The sequence below is a fragment of the Quercus suber genome, unplaced genomic scaffold (assembly GCF_002906115.3).
Source record: "Quercus suber isolate HL8 unplaced genomic scaffold, Cork oak 2.0 scaffold_452, whole genome shotgun sequence".
Taxonomy (NCBI): domain Eukaryota; kingdom Viridiplantae; phylum Streptophyta; class Magnoliopsida; order Fagales; family Fagaceae; genus Quercus; species Quercus suber.
In genome coordinates this window covers 421,512-441,605 of record NW_027069903.1, presented here as the reverse complement: position 1 = coordinate 441,605, position 20,094 = coordinate 421,512, and the positions used below count along the sequence as shown (strand labels likewise).

At 33.3% G+C, this 20,094-nt stretch overlaps 2 protein-coding genes across 3 annotated transcripts; both read left to right on the top strand.

Annotated features, from left to right (window-relative positions):
• The first annotated feature begins 588 nt into the window (after nt 1-588).
• On the top strand, nt 589-9,479 carry LOC112019227 (casein kinase 1-like protein 6). 2 transcript variants are annotated; one of them, XM_065762321.1, is made up of 15 exons: nt 589-1,300; nt 1,393-1,433; nt 2,226-2,295; nt 2,490-2,507; nt 2,614-2,762; nt 2,855-2,950; nt 4,328-4,398; nt 6,160-6,221; nt 6,336-6,399; nt 6,534-6,618; nt 7,189-7,315; nt 7,495-7,568; nt 7,647-7,710; nt 8,071-8,189; nt 8,805-9,479. In XM_065762321.1, exons 1-15 carry the CDS (start codon nt 1,225-1,227, stop codon nt 9,060-9,062), a joined length of 1,374 nt encoding a protein of 457 aa, XP_065618393.1. In that variant the 5' UTR covers nt 589-1,224; the 3' UTR covers nt 9,063-9,479. The 2 variants fall into 2 exon arrangements, with proteins under 2 accessions (XP_065618393.1, XP_023907524.2); XM_024051756.2 differs by lacking the exon at nt 2,490-2,507 and having other exon boundaries at nt 591-1,300.
• Nucleotides 9,480-13,932: 4,453 nt separating this feature from the next.
• LOC112019257 (H/ACA ribonucleoprotein complex subunit 3-like protein) lies at nt 13,933-17,369 on the top strand. Its single transcript, XM_024051787.2, is given in 6 exon segments — nt 13,933-14,051; nt 14,390-14,452; nt 16,042-16,084; nt 17,104-17,109; nt 17,112-17,141; nt 17,144-17,369. Coding segments are annotated over 5 exon segments (189 nt in total). The 5' UTR covers nt 13,933-14,051; nt 14,390-14,398; the 3' UTR covers nt 17,200-17,369.
• The last annotated feature ends 2,725 nt before the right edge of the window (nt 17,370-20,094 follow it).

Below are 20,094 nucleotides of genomic sequence, written 5' to 3'. Positions count from 1 at the left end.
GACAAGGAAAGTCATGCATAATTAATTGTAATTAAAATAATAAGACGAATGAGGTAAAAGTTTTTTTTTATATATATAATAAATTGAAGTGAGGGTTGGTGCAGTAATTGTCACATTCACATCTAATCATAAAAAATAAATAAATAAATCATAAAAAATAAATAAATAAAGATTTCTGGGTCCAAATAGGACCATAAATTGCTCAAATCAACGTTGAAATTTTTTTTTTTTTTTTTGAGAAACTTTAATGTTGAAAGTTCAAACCAGAGAGAGAGAGAGAGAGAGAGAGAGAGAGGGACGCACGTTTTAGGTTGTACAACTAAACTAAAGTCAAGTATAGTCTGGCTCGGTCCATGACAACCCAAACGTGATAGGCGGCTGTGAGAGAAGGTTTCGCTACCCCTCCTAATATATCCCATTTCTTAAATCAGTAAAAACAATAAAAATACTATATAAAAATTAATAAATAAAAATGTTTTCTTTGGGTAAAAGAGGGATTTATTATTATAGAAACTAGAAAGTGTTTTTCAAAAAGGAAAAAAAAAAAAAAACACTGAAAACAAAAATCAAATATACAAAAAACCCAACACCCAAAAAAAAAAAAAAAATCTGCTGGACCTGCTTTTCCTCGTCTAACTTTTATTTTCCACACATTACTTTCCTCCTCCCCCTCCTCCTCCTCTTCCTCCTCCATATTTTTGTTGTTTTGTCAAAAGACACGCTGTCTTCTCCGATTTCATCATTGTTTCCCTACACCAATAATTTCCAATCTTTTGTTTTTGTTTCCAATGTTCATTCGCCCAAATTTCATTGCTTTTTTCTTGTCAATGTACTTACTTGATTGTTCTTCCAATTGGGTTTTCATTCATTAGTGTTTTTGGTATCAAAATTTTGTAGTTGGAGAAGGTCTGGTTTTGATTTTGATGTAATAATCCTATCCTCATCGTTTGGGGGGTTACACGTAAATTTTTTTTTTTGTTTCTCTAAATCTTTTTGTTGTTTGAGTCATTGCTAAAGATTATGATAATTTTTTGATTTTCTTATCTGGGTGTCTGAGAAAGCTAGGATTTTTTTAGATCTGGGGTTGTGTTAGTTTGGTGAATCTGTTGAGATTTGTGGGCGAGTGTTTGGTGGGTGTTGGGATTATGCAGAAATAAGTGTTGGGTTGGGCACAAATCTGAGTGGAGAGAGCTGTGTTTTTTATTGGAGGAGGATTTTGAGAAAATGGAGCATGTGATTGGTGGAAAGTTCAAGCTGGGGAGGAAGATTGGGAGTGGGTCTTTTGGGGAGCTCTATTTAGGTAATTGCTTTTGCTATCATTCTTGTGGTTTTTGTTGTTGTTGTTGCCATTTTGTGTTTTTTACAACATTGTGTTCTTTGTTTTGGTGGCAGGTGTCAATGTGCAATCTGGGGAGGAAGTGGCAGTTAAGCTGGTATGTGATTTATGCTTTTCAAGGAATTTATGCCTTGTTGTGGGTATTTACTTTTCAGTTTTCTATGGCCCTTGTACATATAATTCATTTTTAGGTGCTTTTAAGTCAGATTTGTGGATTTTTTTTTTGGGTTTGATAATTGTGATAATGATTGTTAATAATTAATCACGTTCAGCAGTTTGCCTCTTTGTTTGTAAGTTTTCTTCTGTGTTTAGTTAGTTTGTCAGTATTTGCTCCCTTGATTGCTCATTGGCAATATTTTTTCTTATTTTTTTCTGGAGTTGGCATTTGTCAATTGGGCGTTTGAATGTGGACTCACATTATACTTCGCCTATTGTGTTTAATTTTTCATTATGGCACCTGAAATAGGATACGAAGTTTATTTATGGGCATTAGAGAAGTCATTCTTACTTTTATATGTAAGACATCTTTAGCACGAGCAAATACATAACAGAGAAAAAAAAAATATATTTTCTCTTTTAAGTCATTGTTAAGTAAAGTGGGTGTGGAACTATAGATCATGAACTCTTGATGAGTTCTGTTTGAGTCGCCATTCAAAATTTCATGGGGAACGCTCGGTCCTTCACTCTCAAGTTTTTCATTAATAGAAAAATGTTGAATGCAAAGCTATGTGTCTTCCTTCCCCTCCCCCAGATGAAAAAGATGCATATTATTTTGGTTTTTTGACACAAATTTACTGGATATGCTTCTCTATTATTTTTTTTCCTTTTCTGTGAGAGATTATGTTGCTCTTTTGATACTCTATATGCTGATTGACTATTCCAATCTCAGGAACCTGTGAAGACCAAGCATCCTCAGCTTCACTATGAGTCAAAATTGTATATGCTTCTTCAAGGAGGAAGTGAGTCTCTGTCTCTCACCCCTCCTAAAAAAATATTGTATTACAATTATCAAGTTTTAACTTTACCAATTTTTAAAACTGTTTTTGTAATTATTCACAACTCCTTACCTCTGAACAAACCATATAATTGGTAAAACTCTTGAGGTTTTGTCTGTCCTGTTTAATGGCTGATACGGTGTGGCAATGGTAATCAGTAAACCCAATTAGTTCAGGTGATGCTTTTGTCTTGAATATCTCTTGGAAATTCTTTGTGGGTCAATCTTTGAAAACAGATGATGTTTTCTTATTAGTGATTCAAGATTTTTTATTTGTATGAAGCTGGAATTCCCCACCTCAAGTGGTTCGGAGTCGAGGGCGAGTATAATGTCATGGTTATCGATCTTCTTGGACCAAGTTTGGAAGATTTGTTTAACTACTGCAATAGGAAGTTTACCTTGAAAACAGTTTTGATGCTCGCAGATCAATTAGTAAGTGATGTGACTCTTCTTTATTAAAGAATGTGTCTGGAATGGCCAAGATAATGTTTCTTTCCCCTGTTGTTTTTAATTATCATTTTCAGATTAACAGAGTTGAGTACATGCATTCAAGGGGTTTTCTTCACCGTGATATAAAGCCTGACAACTTCTTAATGGGCCTAGGGCGTAAAGCAAATCAGGTATCTCTTTCTCATTTGCCTGTTCTATTTCATGTGCAAATTTATAGTACATTTTTAAGGTTCATCAGATCCAAGTATTAGTCATTCCATCTATAGTTGAAACAGTTTCTGCTGAGAAAGTCCATGCCATATGAACTCTTGGACGCTTATTAATCTAAAAAATTGAAACTCTTGGTAGCCAGTTTTTGTTGCTTTGGTGTTTACCTTCCACGTGCATTGGCTGTTGCTTTCTTTTTCTTTTTCTTCTTCTTTTTAAAAAAAAAAAAAATAGTAAGTGATTTATTCATTTGCAAAAACTGAGTCTTAATCCCTTATGAACAAATAATTGAATTCTTTAGGAGATATATATTGCTGCCAAATTCACCAGGAATAGCTTATAACAGTTGCTTAATTGATTGAAGCTGCCTGCTGAATTTTGCTATATATACCATTATGAATTATGAGAGAGAGAGAGACCTCATGGTTTGCTTCCCTAGTGAGGTCAGTGGGGTTAGATGGGATGAAATTCTCAAAGAAATGCAATTTCACCAAAGCAACTATTTACCTATTATCAGATGATAAATAGAAAGATGGTAAATTTATTGTATAATCTCATGTATGATCAATTTTTAATTGATAAATCTCGGACATTGTTGCATTGGGATTAAGGCTTAGTTGAGTTTAGATGATCAAACATTATCCATCAAGTAATAGGTCTTGATGTAACTCAATTACGAGTACTAGCAAGTGTTTCCCATTTGGCAACAAGTAATGGCTGTGCTTATTCCTTCTCCATGAGTGACAGCCCCTTAAATTTCCTTTTTTTTTTTTTTAGGGGGGGGAGAGGGGAAGGAATCATATAGGGAACCTTTCTAAAGAAGAGCTCTTTCGACTCACCTCTAGCCATTAAAACCTACAGGCAACTGACCTCACTTGCCAAATCTAGCTGTCAGGTAATCCAGGGGCATTCACCCTTGATGGACTAAGCAGGCAAATGGATAGCATTGGACCACCTGTTTTCTGGACCCGAAAGTCGCCCTGCCCTACACTTAAAAATGGGATTTGAAGAAAATGAAAGATTGAAGTTGGAACGTGTTGAAAGAAGAATAGATCTTTCATATGGAATATAGATGATTAGATGGTTAAGGTTCTGATCGTGACTGGTGAAATCCAATTTTTTTGTTGTGTTCTCCAGTGTTTAGTCATAATGCCCCCTGGCCTCCATGCTTAGATCAGACATTTCATGTTAGATTGTTGAAGCCTTATTAACTGATAAATATTTCTTGTTTGGTATTAGTTGTATTTGAGGACAAAACATTAGTGTTACATTGAGGAACATCCAGGTCATAATTCTACTTTCTAATTATTGTTATCTTTTGATTAAATTTCTTATCACAGGTTTACGCAATTGATTTTGGACTGGCAAAGAAGTATCGAGATCTTCAGACTCATAAGCATATACCATACAGGTAAACATTTCCATGCTTAGAGCAAGGGCAAGATTAAAGATATGTATTACTGTACTGTGTGGTACTCTAAATGTCACATATCAACAAACTAGAAAAGAGCATAGGTTTTCCTCAATAAGGGAGGTCAGAGCTAATGATTTACAACATAAAAAATAGTGGAAGCTTTGTTAGACATGATAAGAAAATAAGGAAGAGCTATATATATAATTCATTAATTGAAAAGAGGCAAAAGGGACATTAAATGTTAAAGGCAATGGAGTGTCCCTCAAGTGTCTTCATCGATCTTATAGTAAACTCAAGAAAATTGTATCTAAATTTTTGTGACCCATTCCTTCGAAATTTGGAGTATTCCTCGCACTCCAGATGAGGATCGCATTCCACACTTCTACAATTTTTGTGGAACCAACCTCTGCAGCATCATGTTAACTCCACCAACTTTTGGCATAATTCAATAAAAATCCCAAACAAAGAAAATATTATTGACCATAAATCTCTTGGCACATCACAATGAATTAATAAGTATCAACCTTTGTGGCACTTGCGTACACAACACTATTAATCAACTATAATCTTCTCAGGCTTCCTGAGGTTACCTACTATTAGTTTCTTATTTTGTGCTGCTGTACTAACAAAAAGGCCACCTTATTTGGAAGAGCTTGACTGCTTGACCAATTTTTTTTACAGATGGGATCGGTTGCCCATAAGTTTTACTAGCTAAAGGCCATTGATCCTTTCATTAATTTTCTGATTTCTTTGAATTTCAACCCAATTAAGAATTTGAGACCTACTTGGGCCTAAAGGTTAGCTAATTAACATTAACTTCACCTTTCAAAAAAAGGTTTTATTGACTAAAGGTGAGTCCAAAGGGCTCTTGAGAGAGATTCCCCACGTGATAAAAATAATAAAAATAAAGTTATCATCCTGGGTGAATGAGTATGAAATATTAAACATTTATTTCTGGTCAATTTTAATTTGAACTTTGATTTTGTTTCAAACAAAGTTAAGATTCTGTGCATTGCGTTGATCTTGTTGAAAGCTGTAAGTGGCACCTTGAGTTTTTAATATGATTTATGATATTATATAATTTAACAAAAACTTTCCAAAGACATATTCATGTTGGAAGGAATAGAGAACTATCTTAATTGCAGTAAGGTCTTGCATTATATGGACCACCGGGCAAGAGCTGGTATATATAAAGCCCTTTGGAATGAATAACTGTTGACTAAAGTCAAAACTCCAGTGCATTTTTTGAGGAAATATGTTTTCTTTGAGCCTTATTTCTATAAGAAGTCTTGAAAACAAAAGAGACTGATGTATCCCAATTTCCTTCAACTGACCAATATACTTCACTCCATTTCACTCTAAATTATCAATATACTTTAAAGGCTAACTAAAAGAAATACTATAGGGTAATTTTTTATAGTTCTGGACTTGTGGTCCTTGATGCAACCTTTTTTATTTCGTTAATTGACTCTAGCTTTGAATCTAATGTTGAAACTGATAGTTCATTCTATATACTGGATGGTCTGCTTCATTTCACAAATTTTTTTTTTATTATTTAATTTCCTATTTTTGTTTACAGTTTTTGAACCTATATCAGTTTGATAGTCATGGTACCTTGTCAACCACTATTATTCTTATTCAATTGATTTACAAATACACTTTGTTGGCCCCTCCTAACTGTTATCTCTTTGTTGACCAATACCCTTTGTGAGTTTCTCAGCATCTTCCTTCTTTCTCTCTTACTGTTTTTTTCCTCAGGGAAAACAAGAATCTTACTGGTACAGCTCGCTATGCAAGTGTTAATACTCACCTTGGAATTGGTGAGAGATTCTTTATGCCATTTTCATTTTGCCAACTAATAACAGGATATGTGTTTGTTTAGATTTGGATTACTTACCCCCACTATCATTCTAATTGTGCTGTCTTATTGGCAGAACAAAGCAGAAGGGATGATCTGGAATCTCTTGGTTATGTGCTTATGTACTTTCTAAGAGGAAGGTCGAATATTACTAGCTGCACTTCTTATTTCTTTCTTGAGTTTTCCCTTTTTCTACCTGTTATTAAATGACTGGTGCATTCTTATTCCTTATTCTTGCTTTATTAAGTCATTATATACCACTGTTTTGCATCAGCCTTCCCTGGCAGGGATTAAAAGCTGGCACAAAAAAGCAAAAATATGACAAGATCAGTGAAAAGAAGATGTCAACTGCTATAGAGGTATCAAAAGTCAAAATTTACCATCCATACTCATAACGAAGCACTTTATTCTTTAATTTTATCTAGCTGAGGCCCTTAGAAGAATTAGTTTCAGTTAGCTGGCCTGCTAGATTCAAAGTTTGAGGTCTTGACCTAGGGGTGGCTATCAGGTGGCCCCGGCTTTGGGCTGTTGCTGTGGCATGGGACCAATTGGGTGAAGCCAGGCAGCCCGGTGCTGTGCATGTTCCCATATGGGTGCACATACACATAAATACTTAAAATTATTATAAGTGAATAATTGTGTATTCACACACACACACACACACACACACATATCTATTTCTTCTTGCAAACTATTGATATATGGCCCTACTCAGGTTCTAGTGAAGGTCTTCTGGCTGATCCTAGGTTACTATATTTTTGGCCCGATATTGGGTTTGCCCAAGCTTGGGCTGTCCAAAATTCATTGGCCAGCAAAACTCTTTTTTATTTTTATTTTTTTGTTTAAGGGGTGGGGAGGTGGGAGGGGAGATTGAGAGTTAAAAATCATACAGCACTATGCTGACAACTTGGATGCACATTGTTTTGCAGGTTCTTTGCAAATCATATCCATCTGAGTTTGTATCCTATTTTCACTACTGTCGGTCATTACGGTTTGAGGACAAACCAGATTATTCATATCTAAAGAGACTTTTCCGAGACTTGTTTATAAGAGAAGGTACGTTTTATGACAGCAGTCCACAAATATATGTTCGTATATCTTTATTGAGTTTCAATTTTATTTTCATGATGATTTGTAGTTGACCAGTTGAAATGTTCTCTTTCACGTGTAGTACTAAATTTAATTTGGGTGCATATTATAATTGTTTTTGGATCTTGACATTGTTGCTGGTGCAGGTTATCAATTTGACTATGTATTTGACTGGACTATATTGAAGTACCCTCAGATTGGTGGCAGCTCTAGAGGAAGGGTCAGTAGTTGTAAATTCGAGATTTGAAACCTATCCTCTCAAGGTGTTACTGACTTCTGTTTTTGTCTCTGTTTGTAGCAATCCAATGGGAAGGCATGTTTGAATGCAGGTCCTTCTGGAGAAAGAGGGGAGAAGATCTCAGGTCTGCTCTCTTCAAACTAGATTTGGAAATTAAGTGCCCAGTCAGAACATCGACATTCTAACTACTCTTTTTCTAAAGGAGTTTTAAACCTTCATATTTGCTATGGACATTTGGCTGTTCAGTTTAGTTCTCTGCACAGATTTGACGTCTGAGTGCTGGTTTTAGATATGGCCAGTTGCTTTTTATCAAAATTAAGATTTGTCTAATCATTTATTATGAGAAATTATTAATTTTAAAAATCCAGTCTCTCTCTCTCTCCACAGTTGATAAGTTACTTGTAGTGGTAAATAGAGCACCTTTTTGCTTCATTTCTCACATATCTGTCAATGTGTGATTTCTAAATATAGTCTTTTTATCCAGTTGGGAAAGAGATCCGAGATAAATTCTCAGGTGCAGTTGAAGCATTTTCCAGGAGAGGCCCTAGTCCACATCATGCCAAACACAGGACTCATGAGGATTTATCTACGTCCAAGGAAGTGGTAACATTTCATTTTCTAGACAAAAATAATTAGATATGTGTTCTTTAATCTTTTTAATCCACTTTCTTTTGGACAGTCATTTGGTCTGTCTGAAAATCGAGTCTTGAGGTTATCTGAATGCAAATAATTTTCACACAAAATCTTAAATGTCATTGCCCTTTGAAAATTAACCATTAATACATTGTATTTTGCTTCAAATGTAATTGCGTGGATAATTTGTTTGTCCTTGAATTAATCATCCCTTAAACTGATTGCAATCAGATTTCAAGTTTATTTTTCTTGTTACTTCATTTTCCTGTTGTACACTTTGATAATGGGCAAGGCTTATAGGGTTTCATTTGATTTTGAATTAAAGCAATTTGAGGTTCTCCATTTTTGTTATTGGGAAAACAAGAACAGATATAGAGATGAGATTTACAGAAGAAAAAAGTACAACCTTAATGTTTCTTATATTTTCAGTTGTCAAGCATATTAGTATGATCTGCTTTTCTCTCTCTTTTTTTCCCTCAAACAAATTCACTTTTTGTATTCAAGTCATCGAGTGAGTAATTCATCTAATGTCCATTGTTTATATTCCAAATATTCTTACTGGGGCTTTTTTGGATACATTTTTAGCACCTTGATTCAGGACACAATTCTTCTCGGTATGGCAGCACTTCAAGAAAAGCAGTCGTCTCAAGTGGTAAGGGTTCTTCTGGTGAACACAGTGAAGCTCGCGCAGGACGTCTAGTCCCAAACAGCGGCCGACCATCTACCACACAAAGAATTCAATCTGGTTATGAGCCCAAATCATCTCATAATCGTGCTCATACTTCTAGAGGCACTCGTGATGATCCTCTTCGGAGCTTTGAGCTCCTCTCAATAAGGAAGTGACTGCGAGTATTTTATTAGTAAGAAGATAATTGTTATGCTTTTAATGAATATATACCTCTTAAATTTGAAAAAAAAAAAAAAAAATTTAAGAGCTATTTTCCCTTGTACATGGGAGATCGCCTAATCGCCACCGTTCCCAGTCATATAACTTCTCCTATGTTAAAATTCCTGAACTTCTACTTCCCTTTTAGCCTCGGCCGAAATATTTTAGGCCACTGTAACGTGTGTTAAACACATCCTGTGAATGGAAAAATTACGTATTAAGAAACCCAAGTAGCTGTGATAGAGGGAGCTCTTCCATTTAGTCCTCTAGTCTGCATTTTAAAGTGATCTCTATTTCTTCATCTTGTCATTGTTGAATTTAGGAAATTAATGTACAATATTTAAGAAATTGTGGGCAGTTTTGCTCTTTTTTTATTTGTACGTGCACTTCACTTTGAGATCATATTATTTGTGACATGGACACTGACAAAGAAAAATACTGTCAAGGCAAGCCTGAGCTTAGTTGGACTCCCTCATAAACCAGGTTATTTGGTAGCAGTGTTGGAGTTTTGGTTTTAAAAACTGTGTGAAAACTGTGACTTAAAAATTGTAGCAAAATCGTGTATTTTGAATACTCATGATGCAAAAAAATATGTTTGGTATCATGTTTCTATAACATTCTTTAAAAACTAAACTAAAAAAGATAATTGAGTGTTTGGTATGTATATTTTTTTTAGAAAAAAAAAATATGTAACTTTTCTTACATGAACAATAAAACTTTTTTTTATTAATGGAGAGAGAGAACTCCCACACAAAGACCAACAACTATCCCTCCTCCTTCCTTTTCGTCCCCTTTCCCGCTTTGCTCCCCATTTTGCCAATAGACCTTTCAACTACCAAAGCCATGGCCACCACCACCAGTGGCTCTTTACCAACGCCAATTTACAACCACAATGTGGTGTTCCAATTAGAAAAACAAATCCCATTTGAAGTCAACATCAATCCCTAAATCAAAACCCACACAACAGTAACAACAAAATTAATACCCATTTTCCAAACCCATTTAAAATCAATCCTAAACCCTAAATCAAAATTTGCAACCCCAAGAGAACCCAATAACCTTATCAATTGAAAAAGGGGGGAACTTCAAAGAAATAAGGGGAGAGAGAGAGAGAGATACTCAGGCTAGGCAATGCTTTGGTGCATGCTTTAGCCAAAGAGAGCAAGAAGTTCTTTTCATACTATAGTTTGGATGGAATGTGTTTCTCCTAACATTCATAGAACTTTTGTAATTGATCTTTTAGCTATTCAATAATATTCCCTAAGAGGCTGATCCTTAATAATAATAAAAAAGGAGAAAGAGATTAGAGGTGGATATGTGAGAGAGAGAGAGAGAGAGAGAGAGAGAGAGAGAGATGAATCTAACTTTATTAGATTTGATGTGGAGATAGCTAGTAGTGGCTCACGCTCAGATGAGAGAGAGATGAGTTTTTTTTTTTTTTGAGAAAGCAACAAATGAGAGAGAGAGAGAGAGAGAGAGAGAGAGAGAGAGAGAGAGAGTTGGTTATGTTTTGCCACCATCAATAGGTCCCATGTTTTTCAAAATATTTACAACATTGTCATTCATCATTGTTACTCAAAAACTAAAATCTACCCCTAATGTTTTCTCAAAATATAACATTTAAGTATCCTAAATTGAGAATTGAGTCAAACACCCTTAATTAACCACTCTTACCAAATACTAAATTTTTTAATTAACGGCTCACCCCAAAAATCCTAGGACACCTATACACAACTCATTAGAAGGGGCTATCCCTGATGAGAACTTGCTCTTTATTTAAAACACTTCCTATTTCCTTTCATTTGTTTTGTGATAATAGAATATGTACGAGGTAGGGCCCCAGGCCCACGAGCCTCGGGCCTAAGCCTCGCGACACAGTATATGACCCTATCCCCATTTTGGACTTTTAGCCTCGATCTGGACACCTCATGGCCCAATCTGGGCCCAAGAGTTGAAATAAGATTGCGCTAACTTGAATACCCCAAGCAAACCCCTCCCAATCGTCTTTAACTTGGTCGGGGTATCATTGCTCGGAGATACCTTGTACTCAGTTGCCCGGTAGTGCCTTTGGGAATATTGTTGCCGAGCAGGCTTTTGGAGGTGGGAATCAGTTCCAATGCTGCTCCCACCTTTCCTGCTAGAACACCACCTAATGATGATGGAATTGGACCCCCATTCGCACTAGTAAGGGGGGAGTAATCATAACACCTCCACTAATCTAAGGCGATAAATATGAGGATTAAGGAAGAAGTGGAGGTTGGCAATTTTAGAGAGAAAACTAAGAGAAAAGAGCGACCAAACCAAAAGAGAAAGGGAGCGACTTTGTGAGGTAAAGAGAAGGGTTTGAGGGAACAGAAGTGTACTTGGGTCTTTGAACATAGAACCACCTATAGTAGGAAACCCAAAACTCACAATACAAATAGATTGTGAGCCCAAGTAAAGGTTGAGCTCATAACCATATCTTGGGTACACAGAATTATAAGACCTTCAGTCTATATCGATAATTGATACAGCTTGAGAAGACAATGGAATGAATTCATATTCCAATCGCATATTTATCAAAAACCCTTATAAAATTATCTATTTACATTACGTGGATCTCACTTAACTTATGTAATGTATAAATTGAATAATTATATAATTAATATTGTTGTGCTTATTTAAAATTAATTTCCCCATAAATGTTTTAAAAAACAAATTGATAGTATCTCCCTTAAATATTAATCTCTAATAGTTGATGATTTCACCCAATGATTTAAAAATCAAACAGAAAAAGAATTGAAAAAGGAAAACGTTCATTTAAATTGTGGTTCAACCAAAGTGTGGATTGTGATGACATTTAAAGAATATACAAACATCACATTGAAAAAATGAAGGGAGAGATTTTAAAAATAAGTGTTGTAATTTTTATTTTGTAAGAATGAATAAAGATTGTATGATTATTCATCTACAAATAAAAAGAGGGGGGCACCCTAGCACGCGAGCGCGGGGGGGGGGGGTGTGGTGTGGGTGTTAACAAGCCCCTTACAAGTCCCATTTGTAAATCCTGGAATCATTTTCTATTACTTCTTTAATTGATAATTTTTTTTTTACTACTTTTGCTATAATCACAATCTTTAAAATTAGTCAAATGAGGTTCAAATTCAAACCTATTATTCTAAATAAATAAAAATAAGTAAGATCCAAACATAATGGATTTTTCCAACCTTCAAACAAACCATCACACAACACAATTACTCCCCACACAACAGCAATCAAAATAAAATAAAATAAAAGACCAAAACAAAAATCAACCTCAATCTAGTCCAATCATACAAAAGATAGGAATTTTGGATTGAATGGATATGAACAAACAAGTGCACCAAATTCTATCTTTTTTGTATACAGCAAATAGCAAAAACCATTGAACCCAACACCAAGCACATTTCATCGCCTTCAATCAAGAGAAAAATGGGAGGGATGAGAGAAGAGAAAATGTCGGGGATGAGGATGCCAAGGAAATAGTGTTAGGACATTAATTTTTACTTTAGTTTATTATTTTATGCAGATTTAAAAAAAAAAAAAAGTTGCAAATTACACTTTTTTACCATAAACTATCACTTAGATCACACTTCACCCCCCCTAAATTATCAAAATGCATTGTTGACCACCTAGAGTTATAATTTTGTGTCAATGTCCCCCACTGTCTAGTTTGGTTATAACTTTGTTTCAATGTCCTCCTATCATTTATTTTGATGTTATGTTTAACGGAATTTCACATATAGAGACCAATTTACCTCACTCTCCAAAACAGATGTCTGAAGGGTAAATTGATCTTTTAGTACTAAATTATATTAGATTTAACAAGAAAACAAATAGGAGGGGGTTAAATGTAATGTAATTGTAGAATTTTGGAATCAGTTGTCTTTTTCAATAATTTAGGGGTGAAGTGTAATCGGGCTAATCATTTAGAGTGGAAAAGACTAATTTTCCCTAAAATTAGTTTACCTACTTTTGAATTCAAAAGAATTGTTTTATTTTTTATTTTTAAAGTTTTTATAGTCTACTTAAGTGATGTGAATTATATGGCATATTTTTACTAGACCAATTGTCACATGTGACAGTCAAATATGGCATTTAACAATCACCTCATTAACTAAAATGAAATAAATGAAGGAAATCTAAACGCTATCTAATGTTAAGAAAACATATCGAAATCATGAAATTTCAACAGAAAAATTTAAAATTATTTCAAATTTTTAGAGTGCAATTTATAATTAGTTTTTAGCTAATATTGTATGCATTATTAAAAAAATAATTTACAATTTGAGATTGAAATTTGTATATATGCATTAATAAAATAAAAATTGTAAATTACAATTACAAACTATATATTTACTTTTCAAAGTAAAAGAGTATAAAAGGATATGGAAGTCATATTTCATAATCATTTCCATCCCAAAAAAAAAAAAAAAAATCAGAATCATTATTTATTTGCTTGTGGAAAAAAAATTCATATAAAATGAAAAAAAAAAGGGTAAGGTCCAATTTTCTCTAAAGGGTTAGGTTTAATTAATAAATGCTGTTAAGACATTTGTTAATTGGTAATTTTACGAAACTTTTAATATTATCTTTATGAAAATATAAAAAATTATTAAAAAAAGTTAATTATTTTTACTTTTTTTCATAAAATTTTTTAAAGAAATATTTCTTAAAGCGCCTAGTGTTTGTTAACTTTTCTAATAATAAATTTGGATAAGACCAATTAGTCCTAGCTCTGAATAAGTCAACCTCAACCAACGCATAAGTCCTAACAAGAGCAAGGGTGTTTTTGGAATAAAAACAAGTAAAGCCCTAAACCATATTCTCGAAGCTCAAAACTTAAAACCCTAGCAGCTGCCTAGCACGGAATAGCATTCACAATTACTCCTCTTCTCTTCTCTTCTCTTCTGTGTTCAGCCAAATAGGTTCGTGTTCTTTCTATATTTCTCTCTGCTTCGCTTTTTGCTTTCTCCAAATCTTGGTTTAGATACTCTACTTCTACTATATTGTAAAAAATCAGAGAAATACTTGAAAAATAATGTTCTCTTATTTTTTTCAAGGTTTTTCTTGCTCTTGAATGATGAATTTGGGTTGGGAAAAGTACTAATTTTTGTTAATATTTTGGTTTTGTTTCTGGTTATGGGTATTATATTTGTGATTTCAGTATTGGGGTTTTGCCTGATTTTTTGTTGGGGATTCCCTTTTTTTGAGTTGTTGTTAGAGAGATATCTGATATTGGGTCCTTTTTATTATTTGTGTGCAGTGAGCTAAAATGTATCTGCAGTGTTACATAAACGAGAATGGTGACAAAGTCTATACCACAAAGGTACGGCATTCGGGTTCATCATGAAGGACTCTGTTATACTTAATGTGAAGTTATTGCATATGTAGACTATGTGGTCTGCGCTTCAGAAATATAAATTTGATGCTTTTGAAAGAATTAAATGTATTTCTTTGTTGTCGTTATTCTGGTTCACATTAAGGAATGATGTTTTTCTATATTTTGTTAAGAACTAGTTTTGAGTTTAACACTAGTAAAACTTTCAGATTTAAAATGGGTAACACTAGGTGTCAAATGGAATGAAGTTGATGGAATAGCCAAATACTTGCGATATCTTGCATTTGTGTTTCAGAAGTAAATTAAGTTATAAGCATTAGGTGGAAATTAGAAGGGGGGGTTTTATCCAGAGCCCCTCGTAATAATAAAATGGATCGAGTGGGGGTGTTAGAACCAGATTTTTATGGTAATTTTTGTCAAAGAATAAATTTAGTTCGAAAATAGTTATGCTTTTATTGGAGTGAGTGGTATTAACATGCATGTGAATGTTGATTATTGTGGCAAGGCATGAGTGTATCTATTGGTGCGTCTATTGGTATTAAGCTCTGATATGTTAATACCCGTGAAAGAAATTCTGGATTAGATTTGCTGACAGGTTACTTTAGGGATACGTTTCAATATATCCAGTTTGAGCTATGAACTCTTTGCTGACTTTTTAGGTGCCAATTATAGGTTTCATTAGCTTTAAGATAAGTACGTAAATGAAGGGTCTCAGTTGACACATGAATTTTTGGGTTCATAACCATTTTTTCTATGTATCACAAGTTGGTAATGATGGAAAGGATATAGTCTATATATTACTTGTAAAGAGCAAGGTGGATGGTGAGGTTGTGGATTCAAGACTCATTGGGTGCTTGTGTAATTATCAATAACAGGTAGATGTATTACTTTGCTAAATAGGCTTCTTATTTTTCTTTGCCTTTGCTAAAAGAAAAAATTATTCTGAGATTATATAGTCCCATGATCCTCTAATTTTCACGAGTATCTGGTAACTTGTGTTGTATACATAAAGATAGGATCTGAAATTTATTTGGTATTAACTTGTAAGATTAGATCATTCTATAAGAGTGGCTGAATGCTGAAATTGGCTCAGTTTACTTGAATTAGTTGTGAAATTTTCAGTTTTCGAAATTGTTACTTAGGGCACCATGGAACCAGTTGATTTTATTTGATTTGACATAATTCTTTTGTTTCACTCTGATAAGTTTTAACATTTATTACATGAGAACGTTTAATGACACCACCTATGTTGATGCTAAACATTTATGGATCATTAAGTTTTCTTGGGGATTAAATCTTCTTTATATCGATGCAAACACTTCACCCTGAATGAATTCTACATAAAAATTAGGTACAGAATGTAGTCTGCAGCTGATCTTATGGTTTTGCTGAAGTACATTCCAAACAACATGTGCAAAATTGCAACTTTATATCTGTAAAGGGCTCAATATTTTATTCTGTAATGAGATAATACATACTTTATATCAACTCAAATTTGTTAAGAATTGTAAACTTTTTATACTTTGTCTTCTACTCTTAGTCTCTTTAATCACTTTGATTTCCTTTTCTCCAAGCAGAAAGAATCACCACTGGGACTGGCAACAAAATCTGCTCATCCAGGTAACATAGTTAAAATAATTTGACCGTGCTTGACCATTCAAGAGTAAAAGTTTGCTTGAAACTAAATTATGCTGTCTGTGGTTTTACTTTGTTGTTTCTTGATAACCTTATGATAGGAGACTTCTGATACGTATATAAAGATCAATATGAATCATAAAAAAAAAATTGTAAAGATTAGATGTAAATAAATAATGGACTAATGAAAGCACTTACATAGTCATTGTTTAACATCTGTACTTGTAGCCACTAGTGACTCTCTTAAGACTTGCTTTGAAACAGCTGATACTATAGGTTGCTAATGTTTGCTGCTTAATTTGTCTGTAGAGTTATATTTTTGTGTGTTAACTTGTTCTGTCTAATTGTTTTAATGAATGCAGTCATTGCATTGCTTGGATTTTTTTAACCCTATGGATCTTGAGCCCATGACCTTACACTCCATCACATTGTTGAGGAAGTGACATTTGAGTTTGAGCTCACTGTCCCATTGCTGGGATTTTGTTTATAGGCTTTTAATACTAGCTGCTTTGGTCACTTCATTTAATCATAGATTTTGTTATCTACTTAAATTACAACTTCGCTGCAATATGGTTGTTGAATATGTTGTCAAGATGTTTTTGCGAGTTAAGTCCACATGAGAAATTGGTGCTGTCAGTTTAATCTACTTTTTTTCTTGCATCATGTAGTTGCATATTCCTGCATGATGGGTATCAATGGGTAAAAAGATTATTGCTATGAAGAAATGATCTTTGTGGTTAGCTATTTGGTTGGGCATCCCGCTGCTGGACTATGGCACTTAATGTCTCAGTGTTCATGGTTCTATTTTTTTGACCAAGTTATCTCATATAGTTTGTTAGAGGAAATTGGCTTATTATTGAAATGCTCCCATCTCTCTCCAAATCCCTTTTCCTCTGTCTCTCATGTTTTTGGTTGTTATGATTTGTTAATATACGACATGTCTTGCGGTTTATTTCAACATAAGTCCATTAATCTGTCTCTTTATCTCCACTTACTGGTTTCAGCCCGCTTCTCCCTGATGATAAATACTCAAGGCAAAGAATTCTTTGAAGAAGCGATTTGGATTGTTGCCAACCCAGCAGCCACCTCCAAAGTATTGAACTAATTGGAGTTCAGTTGATACTGTCTTCTTCTAGAGTATCTGGACAGTGTTCTATTTGTCGTAATGTAGTAATTGTCTGATAGCTGTGATATGTTAGGCTTTAAATGTTCAGTGAATTTGAAAACTTACATTTCAGACATCAAATGAACTAAGAGAGTTGTTGGTTTACTTTTGAGATACTGTCTGGAATGTGAGCAAGGCTTCGAGGAATCAGAGGGTCTTGCTGTATTATTTGGAATTGAATTTGCGCGACTGTTTAGTTACAAGGTTTTTTTTTTTTTTTTTTTTTTTATATATATTATATTTATATATATATATATATATATCACAAGGTGTATTTAGTTGGACTAAAGCTCTCTACTAAGGCTGGTTTGGATTGCGATGAAAAGGAAAAAAATGCATGTTTGCGTTTTTTCTGTTTCTCTTGCATTGTTCGCGGGACTCGCAAATACGAATTTTAGAAAATTTTTCTTTAAAACTGGTCTTTCAGCACTATTGACCCATTTAAAATTTATTTTAGATAAAAAATCCGTAGTTATCTCATTTATAAAGTATTAAAATTTTAAATTTTTTTTTTTTTTTTTTTTTTTTTTTTGTGTTTTAAAGTTACTCATAAAAGATGATTTTATGTATCAAATGTCCATAATCACAAAATTTAGGATAAAAAATCCGTAGTTATCTCATTTATANTTTTTTTTTTTTTTTTTTTTTTTTTTTTTTTTTTTTTGTGTTTTAAAGTTACTCATAAAAGATGATTTTATGTATTAAATAGTCCATAATCACAAAATTTTAGGATAAAAAATCCGTAGTTATCTCATTTATAAAGTATTAAAATTTTAAGATTTTTTTTTTTTTTTTTGTGTTTTAAAGTTACTCATAAAAGATGATTTTATGTATCAAATAGTAAATAATATTATCGATTAACACAAAAATTAGCGTGGTTACCACAAAAATTGGTGTGCATATGAAGGAGAATGAGAACATATAACATGATGATGGAATTTTTAAAATATTCATCTAATGATAAGATGTTGAATGGTCAATAGCGTAATATTAACATTATTCTATCAAAATTTGAAGAAAAGTATTAGGCAAATTTGAATAGGAAGACCAAAAATGAATACTTTGTGTTCGTTTGGCATGATTAATTTTGTCAACTTATTTTACTACTCAGCTTATTTTTATTATTATTTATGGGGCTCGTTGCACTTTTTGATACTATTTATTGGTCTTACTATACTATTTCAACTAACTTTTATCGTTATTTACAGTACTTTCAGTATAAAGTTTTCAGTTTCAATTTCAGCAAAATAAACGGATTCCAAATTGACCAATTCTTTCTTCTCTATCGCTTCTCCCCGTTGACTCATTCTGTCCTCTCTTCTCTCTTCTCTATTCTTTTGGACTTGATTAAGGCGTCATTGATCTTGAAGGGTAGTAGTATTATGATTTTTTGTTATGATTTGAGTGAGTCTTCAAGGGCAGAGACTAACCAGAGAGAATGAGAGAGAGGAACTGAGATGGGATTTTTGCGATGGGTGTGGTGGTTTCCGATGATGGGGGCGAGCGAAGGTTGCTGGGTTTGTATTTAGTGTGGTGGTTTTGGTTTGGGTTTTTTGTCAAAGGGAATGTGAAAATTTGTTGATTTTGTTGGAAGGCAGGGGTGCTTGGTGGTGTTGTTGAAGGAGATTCAACTGGGTCGCAAAAGGACGTTTTGTATGGTTATGACTTTTGGACCTTTGGTCCCACTAGGCTAACCTTTGAAGTTAGATCAAATTACAACTTATTAACCTGTGGTTTGACCGAAATTTAAGTTGTCTACTTGTGGTTTGAAATTTGACCCTTTACTTATATAAGATTAGCTCAGTTAGAGTTCTGTAACCTATCTTCGTTAAAAACAATGCTAAATATGTAATTTTGCTCAACTTTTATGTCTTTTTCCTCAAAAAACACAAAAAACATAAAAATACAATATCAAATAAGATAAAAAAGAATCTAGCAAAACACTTGTATCATGAGATTTTATGGGATTTCAAACCACATGTAGGAAACTTAAAAGCTTGTTTGGCAAGAGGATTTAAATATATATATATATATATATATTGTAAACCATAAAATGGTGGGTTCCACACTTTAATATATTGTTTAACTAACGTTCTCTAAATACAGTTTTCAAAAAATTGGCTCATATTTTCATTGTTTAGACCAAGATTTTGAAAATAGCTGAGAGGGTGTTTTCAAGATATAGAAAGCGTTTTTAATGACATAATTGTAAATAAAATGAAAACAATGGACCCTACAGATTAGTCTAAACTCTTCTATCTTTTAAATTAAGAAGCTTATCTTTATCACAAAAAAGAAAAAAAAAATCTCATGCTTCAAATTTAAAACTTATCATTATCCAAAATAGAAAATAAAAAAATACATAAGCTCTATCCCTTATCATTATTAAAAAAAAAAAAGGTAATCTATAGATTCTACACGTTACTTTTTGTAAACTTTTTTTTTTTTAAATATCAAAAATAAAAATGGTCTCCCAAACATAATTTTTTGTTTTTAGTATTTTGAAAATTGTTTTTAAAAGTGAGAGCTGTAAACATTATTATCTGAAAACTAGTTTCAATTTCAATTTTTTTAAATTTTTTTTCATATTGTTTTGAAAACAAAAGCTCTCCTACCAAACAAGTCCTAAATTTCAGTCAAAACTTAGGTGCATGAAGTGTCAAATATCAAATTTCAGGTAGACAACTTAAATTTCGGTCAAACAATATATGAGTAAATTGTAATTTGCCCTTGAAGTTAAGTCCATTGAAATGCATCATGAGGCTCTCCTAGAGGCTCTTCTTGGTGAAATGTTGGCTTGAATATTAAGAATGTTGCCGTGAAGGATCTG

What these genes read in the sequence shown, in the direction of transcription:
- LOC112019227 (XM_065762321.1), top strand. Translation starts at nt 1,225, where the DNA reads ATGGAGCATGTGATTGGTGGAAAGTTCAAGCTGGGGAGGAAGATTGGG. An exon ending in TTTTGGGGAGCTCTATTTAG is followed by an intron (nt 1,301 to 1,392) that starts GTAATTGCTTTT and finishes TTTTGGTGGCAG; the next exon opens with GTGTCAATGTGCAATCTGGG. An exon ending in TAGGGCGTAAAGCAAATCAG is followed by an intron (nt 2,951 to 4,327) that starts GTATCTCTTTCT and finishes TTCTTATCACAG; the next exon opens with GTTTACGCAATTGATTTTGG.